Source organism: Bos taurus, unplaced genomic scaffold (genome assembly GCF_002263795.3).
Source record: "Bos taurus isolate L1 Dominette 01449 registration number 42190680 breed Hereford unplaced genomic scaffold, ARS-UCD2.0 Leftover_ScbfJmS_52, whole genome shotgun sequence".
Classification (NCBI taxonomy): Eukaryota; Metazoa; Chordata; class Mammalia; order Artiodactyla; family Bovidae; genus Bos; species Bos taurus.
The window spans coordinates 5318-17890 of record NW_020191822.1 but is presented as its reverse complement, the minus strand read 5'-3'; the positions used below and the strand labels follow the sequence as shown (position 1 = coordinate 17890).

The window sequence follows — 12573 nt, the reverse complement described above, 5'->3', positions numbered from 1 at the left end:
GGGACCTTCCAGGACTGCTGCTGCCAGTGTCCCCGTCCCTGCCATGAGCCCTTGCCGACTCAGGCCTCCTTAGGTGACCCTCCAACAGTAGCAGGTAGTTTTGCATCAGTCTCCTCTGGGGTCACTGCTCCTTTCCCTTGGGTCGTGGTGCGTGTGAGATTGTGTTTGTGCCCTCCAAGAGTGGAGTCTCTGTTTCCTCCAGTCCTGTGCAAGTACTATAATCAAAGCCCGCTGGCCTTCAAGGTCAGATTCCCTGGGGATTCCCAGCCCCTTTATCAAATTCCCCAGGTTGGGAAGCCTGATGTGGGGCTCAGAACTTTCACAACAGTGAGAGAACTTCTTGAGTATCATTGTTCTCCAGTTTGTGGGTTGCCCAACGGGTGGGTACGGGATTTGATTTTATCGTGATTGCACCCTTTCTACCATCTCATTGTAGCTTCTCCTTTGTCTTTGGACGTGGGGTGTCTCTTTTTGGTAGGTTCCAGCATCCTCCTGTCGATGGTTGTTCAACAGGTAGTTGCAATTCTGGTGCTCTCACAGGAGGAGATGAGCACATATCCTTCTACTCCCCAAATCTGGGGTGTGAGGTGGCTAAGCAATTCGAAATATGAATTTGGGAGGGAGTGTGTATAACTGTTTAGTGTAGAGCAGGTGCTTAGTGCAGTCTTGAAAGAAGTCACTCTCTCTTCATGTCATGGAGCCTTTCAGTGAATTAGGGGAGCCCTGATGAAACAGAGTTGAGTCCAATTTTTACTGCTTCCACTCTCCATTCTCATCAGCATCCATACCAACTTTGTATGCGCTTACTAAGTAGCTTTAGCAACATTAAAACCACCACATTCTCCTTCTGTCTCTCACAGGAGGTTTTAATCAGTTGCTGATATTTGATCTATACACCTTTGCTTTTTCTTTCTTTTTTTAAAAAGTGTATCTCTGCTGGTGTGAGTTGTCCCAGCGTGGCATCTGGGCAGCACATCCAGGTTCCCATACACCAGGGCACCCCTTCCCCCGCCCCGCCCATACGGACACTGAAGTTTTGCTTTTGCACTAATGGAATGAAAGGGAAGGCACTCGTGTGGGCTTAAAGTGTGACCTGGGCCTGTTAGGCCCCCAGGGAGGCTGAGGGCCTTGACCACTCACTGGATGGCGATCATGCCAATCCTTGACTCCTGGCAAATGAGCTGAGAGCTGGCGCTGGAGGAAGTGGTTTCCGATTGACCTTTAAGCTCCACCTACAGTCGCCAGCCCTTCAGGTTCCCTCCTGTCTGTACACCGCCATCTTAGCCTCGGTCATGGTGGGCCAGACTGCGGGCCACCCCCTTCCATTCCTGTCGCGGGGCCCACACCAGCAACTTCACAGACTCCTGTTCTCTGTGCAGCTGACATCTCTGCCGCCCACACCCCCACCCTGGGGTCTGCGCTGCCAACGGTGGCTCCTCCGCGACTCTAAGCTCAGTGGCTGCCATCTTCCCCGTAGACATCACTGCAGGCCCATCACCATCTGGCACAGTCTCTCCTGCCATGTCTGCCACAGAGGAGCACGACTGGATGCCAGGTGGCCTGGACAGGGCTGTTGGCAGGGCGGGCTGTGACCCCAGTCCCTTTGGGGTCCCGGGACCGGCTTGGGAGCGGACGGATGGGGTCGAGGAGGCCGCGGCCCTTCTGCCCTCCCTGAGGGTGTCAGGAGGCCTTCACAGGGGGCACGGTGGGTCACAGGCCACAATGGAAGAGTGGGCTATAGAGCCGTTAGAGGAGGAGGAGGAGTCTGATTTCGAGCTGGAGGCCCTGGAGGAGGAGGAGCACCTGTTGGAAGAGATCGAGGAGGAGGAGACAGTAGAGAATGATGAGAGTGAGCAGGAAAGCGCAGCAGTGGTTGCAGGCCACAGGGACCCCTTGGAGCAGTTTGGGCCTGTGTTCTGGGGTCTGGTCCACTCCCTTCTACACAGTTTCTCCTACGATGACCATGTCCTGGTCTGGCCCCCTGGCCCCTGCCCGATGGTCACGCACAGCTCCCAGCCTCCCTCCGGCCCTGGAGAGGGTCCCGCGCCTCTGCAGGAGCGGGAAGACCTGGCAGAGGGAGGCGAAGCCTCGCAGGGTGAGCACCAAGCAGAGGGAGCCCCCACCCTGGGAGCCTCCAGGGGTCTGCATCCCAGAAGTCAGAGGAATATGCAGTGGAGGCTGAGCTCTGGGAGGGTGGCGCCCTGGCTGTTGCCTCTGAGTCCTGGGAGGCTGGGGCCTGTGGTCTGGCAGGGCCCAGGTGGGCAGGTGGCGGCCAGGCCCTCAGGCCCTTGCGGACCCTGTGGGGGCATTGGGCTCAAAGGCAGGCTGCACTCAGCACTGGCCTCTAGCGGATAAGCAGCGGGTCAAAGCTCTCAAAAACCTCCAGGCATAATTTGCACAAGTGGAAGCCCAATTCTATAAAGACCTTTACGGTCTTGAGAAAAAGTATGCTTCCTTCTGCCAGCTTTTGTTTGATAAGAGAGCTGACATTATCAATGCAATTCATGAGCCCACAGAACATGAATGTTAGTGGCCAATACCTGTTCCAGAAGGAGCCTGGGAGGAGATGGAGAGCCTGAAGGGAAGGAGAAACAAAGGGCATCCCTCGCTTTTGCTTGAGGGCATTTAAAAACCAAAACTAATACAATTATGTAAAGTTTAAAAATAAAATAAAATTAAAAAAAAAAAAAACTAAACATTCTCGGTAGCATGATCTGGGAAAATGATGCACTTGTACTGGAGCACCTGAAAGATGTAAAAATAAAAATTCTCAGGGCTCTGGGAACCAATGAGCGTCACAGTAGAATTTCTTTTTAAGTGAAAGGAATACTTTTTCAACCAAGTTCTGAGAGAAACATACCAAATGCGGTCAGACCTAGATGATTCTGATCCCTTCTTCTCCAAAGGGCCAGAAATAATCAGCAGCACAGGGTGTGAGATCTACTGGAAAGATGGTAAAGACCTCACCCTGAAAACCCTGAAGCTGCAGAAATGTGAGGGCCCTGAAGGTGTCGCACCAACCTCTAGGAAGGTGCCCAGCTATTCTTTCTTCACCTACTTCTCTCCTCCCTGGGGGTAGAGTACTGGATGTGGCTACTGAGTATAAATTGGGTTATTTTTTTCCATGAAGTTCCGGTCCCAAAGTCTGTATTATACTTCACGAAAGAAGCGAGTGATTATCAGTATGAAGAGTCTGATGAAGAGGTCCAAGAAGCTGAAGGTGAGGAGGAGGACAGCGATAAAAAACCAGAAGAAGGACCTGGAAAGGACCTGGACCCAGCAGAGACAGCCCGGGAGAACCCAGGTATCTGTGTGCAGCTCTGAGTATCACCCAGCCACCATTGCTGACATACATTTTTAAGTGTTCTCCCCAAAGTAAATAATAATTAAAACTTGGTTAAAGTCTAGTTTCAAAACAGCTTAATGTTAATAATACTTTGTGTGCTAGATAATATAGAACACAGCATGTTCTGAAATGTACTTCATTCACAGCTACAGGTCCTTTGAGCTGTAGCTGTAAGGCTTCCCCACGTGGGAAATTTTTGAGACCTGGTAGCAGAGACCACTGTTTGTCTGGAATGCAGTTAACCAGAACAAGCGACTAAAGCTGACTGGAATGTACACTAGCTGGGCCTTCAGCACTGAGCTACAGACATATGGTCGTTTGTCCTAACCGGGAGAAAGCAAATGCCTTTGAGGTTGTGACTATTGAGAAAGATGTAGTCAGTGAAAAATTTTCAAGTGGGAGCACATTTAATGACTAATCCCTATTTGTTCAGTTGTAAGTTTTTCTAGTTCATGGGACAGTCAGAAGAAAAGCAAATTAGTCATGGTGAGATTGTTGTTCACTGCTGAATTGGTCATTCAGTTCAGTTCAGTTCAGTCGCTCAGTCGTGTCCGACTCTTTGCGACCCCATGAATCGCAGCACGCCAGGCCTCCCTGTCCATCACCAACGCCCAGAGTCCACCCAAACCCATGCCCATTGAATCGGTGATGCCATCCAACCATCTCATCCTCTGTCGCCCTTTCTCTTCCTGCCCCCAATGCTTCCCAGCATCAGGGTCTTTTCAAATGAGTCAGCTCTTTGCATCAGGTGGCCAAAGTATTGGAGTTTCAGCTTCAACATCTGTCCTTCCAGTGAACACCCAGGACTGATCTCCTTTAGCATGGATTGGTTGGATCTCCTTGCAGTCCAAGGGACTCCCAAGAGTCTTCTCTAACACCACAGTTCAAAAGCATCACTTCTTTAGTGCTCAGCTTTCTTTATAGTCCAATGCTCACATCCATACATGACTACTGGAAAAACCATAGCCTTGACTAGATGGACCTTTGTTGGCAAAGTAATGTCTTTGCTTTTTAATATGCTGTCTAGGTTGGTCATAACTTTCCTTCCAAGGAGTAAGCGTCTTTTAATTTGATGGCTGCAATCACTATCTGCAGTGATTTAGGAGCCCAGAAAAATAAAGTCTCACACTGTTTCCACTGTTTCCCCATCTATTTGCCATGAAGCGATGGGACCAGATGCCATGATCTTAGTTTTCTGAGTGTTGAGCTTTAAGCCAACTTTTTCACTCTCCTCTTTCACTTTCATCATGAGGCTCTTTAGTTCTTCTTCACTTTCTGCTATAAGGGTGGTGTCATCTGCATATCTGAGGTTATTGGTATTTCCCCAGCAGTCTTGTATCAGAGGCCCTGAATTTGGTGCCCAAGGGACCCCAAGCTCCAAGAAGCCTGCATGCTTCTCATCACTGAATTTGTGCTTCTGAGGGCTGGATGGTACTTCCAGTGTTATATTCCCAGGACTGGGAGGTGACAAAGAGGTGGTGGCTGTATTCGGGGAACAGGAGACAACTGTGCTTCAGTATCCATATATAGCATGTGAAGCCTCTGGAGGTGAAGAATGAAGCTCAGAGTGAGTAGCGAGGGGAAGAGGTTGTGTGCAGGGCCCGGAATGTGGACCAAGTGGCCTGTGTTGGGGGCCAAGCTTTCCCCACTTTGCTGGAACAGAACTTTGAGGAGTCCAGGTGCTGTGCACAGACCCTAAGTGACCCTCAACCTCTGTGTTATTCATACTCTCACATGTCTCCTTCCCTTAAGCTGGGCTGAGCTGTGACTTCCTCCTAACCATCAGAATATGGAAAAGTCAATGGGATGGTACTCTCTTGATTATATTAGTATGCTACTGTAGTTTGATCTTTATACTATTTACATGGTAATTTGGTTTTCCTATTTCACAATGGAAAACTAATACACCTGGCCTAAGAGAGGACAGCCCTGGAAACTCCAGTTCTCCTAGTATGTTGTTTTCAATTTCACCCAACTATTCCTAACATATTCCAGTTATAGATAGCTTTGTGCTTTTAAATTAACTAGATAAAAGAAAAAGAGACTGAAATATGCCAAGTAATTGAAATTTGAACTTCACTGAAGGATGGATTTCTTTTAAGAAAACAGGAGACAGAACCTGCTACTTTGAAAATCCCCGGCCTCTCCTGGATAGCAAATGATGTGAAAGTTCAGAAAAAGCTTCTGGGCAAAGGTCAAATCCAGAAGCTTTCTGGGAAAATATGGTGTTAAGATGAAGTCAAGGGTGTGACCACATCCTGTTTAGGCCTCAGGAAGATCTGGGTGAATACCCCAGAGATCCTTAAGGTTAAAAAAAAAAAAAGCCCTTGTAAGAAGTTGAAGGGTGTTGTCTAAGAAGTCTCAGCAGAAACCCAAGTCCCATATGGATTCCCTAAAAGTGAGTCATGTATGTGCCTTTTGCCTACTGGAGTGAACCCCAGTAAGATTACTTAGAAGGCCACGTAGGGCCTTTAAAAGACAAAATTTTAGCAGAAACATAGGAGAAAGACAGCACAGCACAAACTGATCAGAAGTAATATGATGCCCTACAAATGACATTACGTGGACAAAATCCTACTTGGACTGCCCTTTTGTTTAAAACAATGGTAACAAAGCCCTGTCCCACTCCATAAGGTACACTGCATGTTGTTATGTGCTAATACACTTTTAAAATGTTAACACCAATGACAAAAAAGAGGATAGTATTGCATTAACTTTACTTTAGTGCTCATTTATGGAGATGGTGAAGGACAGGGAAGCCTGGCGTGCTGCAGTCCGTGGAGTCGCAAAGAGTCAGACACAACTGAGTGACTGAACAACAACAAGTCGCTATAGAAAACAGTTCGGCAGCTCCTGAAAAAAGTTAAAAAGCCTATGGTTGTCTCATCAACTCCACTGTTAGCTATATATGCCCAAGAGTTGAAAGTATCTATTCAAACAAAAAGTTCTATCCCCGTGTCTGTAGCAGCCTTATTCACCATAACCCAATGGGAAACATCCCGAGTATGCATCAGCCTGCCCTCAACTTGTTTCACATTCATAAACAAAAGTGACCCTCTGTACAAAGGCATAGCATTCAGCTGTAAAAAGGAATGAGAGAGGCCGGACACAAAAGGTCACATATTGTAGGATTTCATTTCTGTCAACTATCTAGAAAGGGTAAGTCCATAGAGGTCAAGAGCAGATTAGTGGTTATCAGAGCCTGGTTACAGTGAGGGGGAATGGAGAAGGATTGATTACTGGCATGGGGTTTCCTTTAGGAGTGATAATTTATTTGGGGACAACAGAGAGATTGGCTGAACAGCATTGTGAATGTACTAAATGCCTGTGAAGTATACCCTTTAAAAAGGTGACATTTTCCACAATAGCACAGTAATACTTTTTAAAGATAAAAAGTGATTATTGGCTTAAGACTTCTACAAATAGATTTGGAATTGATTTCAACATCTGCTCAACTGCATCATGTAGGAAAAATTTTTTGAACTTAATACTGGGGCACAAAATAGAGGAATTCTTGAAGATACCACTAAATTTTTAAAAGATGCCCCTATAGTGTTAAGGGAGCTACTGAAGATAGCCAATACATTTATTTGCCTTAAGCTTTTTATTATTGCGGTGTTTCAGTGCTCCAGATCATAGCAGCCATTGTCCTAAAAGATCCTGTAGCAGGCATAGGCACTCTGACATATGGCTCATAAAGTTAAATTGAGTCTTTGTCACTTAGAAATGGGCTTGATAACATGGGACCCAATGGACTATCCCCACTGAAAATATTGATTATGAGTTAGGTAAAACAAAGCAAGGCCGATATAAGGGGTGAAACCCATAAAACGTAAGTTCTACGTAGGGAAGAGGTGATTATCCTCAGGGTCTCCTATCAAAGGCCCTAACTCCCAAATACCATCACCTGGGGGTGGGGTGGAGTGGGTAAGGGTTTCAACATACAAATTTGGGAGGAGTGGGCTATCCCACTTTAGTGCAGAGCAAGTGCTTAGCCCAGTCATGAAAAGAAGTCTCTCTTCATTTCTTGGGATTTTGAAGTGAGTTGGGGAGCCCTGATGAATCCCTTTTCAGCTCCTAGTTTTATTCCTTCCACTCTCCATTCTCACTGCATCCATGTCAACTTGTGTGTTCTTTTCTAAGTACCTTTAACAACATTAAAACCTCCAAATTCTCTTTCTGTCTCTCACAGGAGGTTTAAACATTTGCTCGTATGTGATCTAAACACTTTCTCATTTTTTTTCTTTATATATATATATATATATATATATATATTCTTTTTATTGAAGTGTAGTTGACTCACAATGTTCCAGGTGCACAGCAAGGTGATTCAGTTATACATATACGCATATATTATTTGTCAGGTTATTTTCCATTATAGGTATTTCAAGAGACTGACCAAGGAACTACAGCTCCCTGTGCTACACAGTAAACCTTTGTTGCTTGTTGTATACCTTTTTTAAAAATTAGAAATCTATCATTCTATTCATACTAAGTCAAATAAGAGGAATCAAAATGTCATAAATTTTTTAGTTAGGCAAATAATATGTTTTCTAAAGTATATATATTATACATACTAGTGAGTATGCAACTATTATTCACTTAATACCATTGTAACATGATTGGTCAACAGAAAAGTAATAGAATTCTATATCACCAAAATTAGCATTTAATAGAAAAATCTGTAATCACTTTTTAAAATCCTGACACATATCAGAATTATCTTGGAATTTTTTGAAAAGTGCCATGGTATTGCTTTTATTCTCCAAACCTACAGACATGTTTCTAATGAGCAGCCATGCTTAAAAGCAACAGGACTATATGATGATCTTTAACTTTTATCTAGTTTGTTTCACTTTTTCTATTTCATATTCAGTGCTCCTGTTTAATTCAGTTCGTGTTTTCCAATTTCTCCATCTCTTTCTTTTGATGTACTTTCTCAAGGCTTTAGCGAGCCTCTATTAACTTAAAAAAAATGAGCATATCTCGGATGGCCTGAGCTGTCACAGGGTGGCAACCGGGCACCACATCCAGGTTCCCATACCCCAGGGTGCCGCCCTATAGGGACATTGCCGTTTTGTTTTTGCAAGGGTGCAATGTAAAGGAAGGGACTCCTGTGGGCTCAAAGTAAGACCTGGGGCTGGAAGGCTTCCATGCAGTCTGAAAGCCTTTATCACTCATTGGTCAGCGGTCACGCCAATCCTTGCCTCCTGGCAGATGAACTTAGAGCTGGCGCTGGAGGAAGTGGTCCCCAGTTGACCCTTCCAGTTCCACTTACCATCGCCAGCCCATCAGGGTGTTTGGCACCTATCCGCCGCCAGCTCAGCCTCAGTCTTAGTGGGCTGGTCTGCGGGCCGCCCCCTTGCCTTTCCTGTCGTGGGGGGCGGGGCGTGGGGGGGGGCCCAAACCAGCACCTTCGCAAACTCCTGTTCCCCGTGCCGCCATCGTCTCTGCTGCCCCACTCCCACCCTAATGTCCCACTGCCAACAGCGTCTCCTCGGTGCAACACTCAGCCCGGCGGCCGCCATCTTCCCTGCAGACCTCACTGCAGGCTCCCAGTCTCCTTGGGTTCCAGGCATCCGCTTGGGAGGGGATGGAAGGAGTCTAGGAGGCCATGGCTCTTCTGGCTTCCTTGGAGGTCTCCACAGCCCTGCCCGGGGAGCAGGGTTGGCCACAGGCTGCAGTGGAAGAGGAATGTGGTAGACAGCTGTTAGAAGAGGAGGAGATGGAGGAAGATGTAAAGGAGATGGAGGAGGATGAGGAAGAGACTGATTTCGAGTTGGAGGACATGGATGAAGAGGAAGACACGGAAGAGGAGGACGAGAATGAGCAGGAGGGTGCGGCAGTGGTTGCAGGCCTTGAATTCCCTGCGGAGAGGTTTGGGCCCCTGTTCTGGATGCAGGTCGCCTCCTTTCTACGCAATTTCCGTAACAACAGACATGTCCTGTTCCAGCCTCACGCTGACCGCCTGATGGGCGGGGGCCACTCCCAAGTACCCTCAGAGCCTGGAGAAGGTCCGGTGCTTCCTCAGGAGCAGGAAGACCTGGGAGAGGGAGGCAAAGTCTTGCAGGGTGAGTACCCAGTGGAGGGCGCTCCACCCTGGGAGCTGCGGGATCCTGCGGAGAGGCTTGCATCCTAGAAGGCAGAGGAACCGGCATTGGAGGCCGAGTTCTGGGCGAGCTAGGTCCTGACTGCTGCCTCTGAGGACTGGGAGGCCGAGGCCTGTGGTCCCAGAGGGGCTGAGGCGGGCATGTGGTGGCTGAGCCTTTAGGCCCTTGCGGACCCCGTGGGGCCATCCAGCTCAAAGGCAGGTCTCTAGCGGTTAAGCAGCGGGTCAGAGCTCTCAAAAACCTCCAGGCACAATTGGAAGGCAGCACAAGTGGAAGCCCAACTCTATAGACCTTTATGGTCTCAAGAAAAAGCATGCTGCCTTCTACCAACCTGCTGCTGCTGCTAAGTCGCTTCAGTCATGTCCGACTCTGTGCCACCCCATAGACGGCAGCCCACCAGGCTCCCCTGTCCCTGGGATTCTCCAGGCAAGAACACTGGAGTGGGTTGCAATTTCCTTCTCCAGTGCGTGAAAGTGAAGTCGCTCAGTCGTGTCCGACTCTTAGCGACCCCATGGACTGTAGCCCTAGGGGCAAACAAATGGCATCCTTCCCTTTTGGTCGACGGCTTTAAAAAATGTGGAGATTCTCCGTAGGAGGGTCTGAGAAAATGATGACATAGCACAGGGGCACTTTTCAGCAGTTGAGGAATCCATGAGCTTCCCCATAGAATTTGTCTTTACATCAAATGAACGTTTTCCACTGAGATTCTGACAAACACATGCAAAATGGTATCAGTATCAAATGATTTGGATCCCTTCTCCAAAGGGGCCAGAAGTAATCAGAAGCGTAGTGTGTGAGATCTACTGGAAAGAGGGGAAAAACGTTTGTGAAAATTGTCAGGCAGCAGAATTGGGGGGTGGGGGTGGGGCTAGAAATGTATCAACCAGTAGAAACATGTCCAGTTATTTTTTGTTTTTTCTTTCTTTAAAGATATTTCTCTTCTCTTAGGCCTAGACTCTGCTGCTGATTTTAAGTTGGGATATTTTTCCCACCAACTTTTGACCCCAAAGTCTGCATCATTCTGCCCTAATGATGAGGGTGAGGATCAGTATGAAAACTCTGATGAAGAGGAAGAGGATGGAAATGAAAAACCTGGAGAAGGACTCTAAATGGATGTGGTCTCAGCAAAGGGCAGCTCTGGATAATACAGGTATTATTGTATAGGCTTTAGTATGACATAACCATTCCTGAAACATACCTATTACTAACAGCTTTATATTTTTAATTTTTCTTCTGTAAATAGGAAAATTGCTGAAATTTGATTTTGGAAAAACAGTTTGTTGTTAATAATGAATTCTAGATAATGTAGGAGGCAGTATGTTCTGAAATGTATTTCATTTATAGCCACGAGTCCTTTGTCCTGTTGCTTTAAGACTACTACAGATGGGGAATTTATCAGACCTGGAAATAGAGACCAATGCTTCTTTAGAGAATCGTCACCAGAAGCAGCAGCTAAAGTGACTAGGTCGTGCATTAGCTGTATCATCATCGCCTGGCCACAGAATTGTAGTGTCCTGTACTGATGATGACTTTGAGAAAGTGATTCCTTACAAAGTAGTAAGACGTTAAGGGTTTCAGGAGAACTGCATTTCAGGATTAATTCACAAATATTAGTTCAATTTAGATGTTTTATTCAAAAGAAAAGAAAGTCATTCATAGTACTATTATTGGTTATCAATCACAGAGTGGCCTTTCATGAAAGCAACAACAGCAAACAAACACGCACTTATAGTGATGGGCAAGAGGGAGATAAGGTTGGTGTGACGAAATGATGTGCACCCGGATCACCAAGGGTCTGGGTTACAAGAAGAAAGCATTTTGTGTTCTCCTCATTGAGAAAATAGATGTACATAGTGTTGACTCATATTTAGAAAGTCACTGGTGCACGTTATTGGGGTACAATTGTTAATTGGCTCTTATTCGTCCTACAGTGGGAAGGCATAGAAAGAAGGAGACAGCAAAAGAAAAGATGAATTTGTTCTTCACGGATATTCTTGTTTTCATTAGCCTAAAATACTGATTTTGTTTCAAGGTTTCAACACCCCAAAGTGATATTAACTACTGACATCTGACTTTACTCTTACCTTTTACAGATAATTTGATAGTATTGTTCACATTGGAAATAAAAGCTTGTTTGAAAGTAATAAGCTGTAGTTTTTTTTTTTTTTTCACATAAATACCACTGACTCAAATCTATCATTGTTCTATTTATTTTGGCCCACCTTACTGTCACTGAAAGGGATTTCTTTCAGCTATTTGTCAAGCCTGTTTTAAATCCTTTTATTGCAGCCCCAAATAAATTAAAATATAAGATTGTAAATAATTTGTGGGATGGTGCCCTAGCCTCTACTATATTTTATTGAAAGGAACTGATGGATGACCTAGCTTCCCTGGAACAGCAGCATCAGCATCAGCTGGAAACTTGTTTGCAATGCACATTCTCAGACCCTGCTCCAGACCTACTGAGTTGGAAATTCTGAGGGTAGGCCGCTAGCCATCAGGGTTTTACAGTCCTCCAGGTGCTACTGAAGCACATTGAAGTTTCAGAACCACTGCTTTAGAGCAGTGGGGGAAAGGTTTGCTACACCCACTGCAGGATCATCCTTAACTCACTGACTTGGTACTGCTGCAGGTAAACTAAACAGGGTGGTAAGATCTGGACTTAGGAAGACACTAGAATTCTCAGGGGCTTGAGACACAAAGAGGGGTGTGTTAGTGTCCTAAGGTTACCGTAACAAATTGCCACAAACCAGATGGCTTAAAACAACAGAAATACATTCTCAGTTCTGGAGGCCAGAAGTCTGAGGTCAAGGTATCAGCAAGGGTGGTCCCTTCCAGAGGCTCTGAGGGAGAATCTGTTTCATGTCTCTCTCCTAATTTCTGGTGGTTGCTGTCAATCGTTGGCATCACTTGCCTTGTAAATAACGTGATTCCAATCTCCATCGTCACATAGCGTTTTCCCCTGTTTCTGTGTCCTTTCTCTTCTCAGAGGAATACCAGTCATACTGAATTAAAGTGAAAGTGAAGTCGCTCAGTTGTGTCCTACTCTTTGCAACCCCTTGAACCTGTAAATGTGACCTTATTTGGAAGTAGGGTATTTGCAGGTATAATAGAGTT

General features: G+C 46.0%; 1 protein-coding gene across 1 annotated transcript; it reads left to right on the top strand.

Annotated features, from left to right (window-relative positions):
- Positions 1 to 1521: 1521 nt before the first annotated feature.
- LOC132344782 (cancer/testis antigen family 47 member C1-like) lies at positions 1522 to 3673 on the top strand. Its single transcript, XM_059884487.1, has 4 exons — positions 1522 to 2095; positions 2907 to 3008; positions 3131 to 3304; positions 3585 to 3673. The coding sequence occupies exons 1-4, from the start codon at positions 1522 to 1524 to the stop codon at positions 3671 to 3673; spliced, it is 939 nt and encodes a 312-aa protein (XP_059740470.1).
- The last annotated feature ends 8900 nt before the right edge of the window (positions 3674 to 12573 follow it).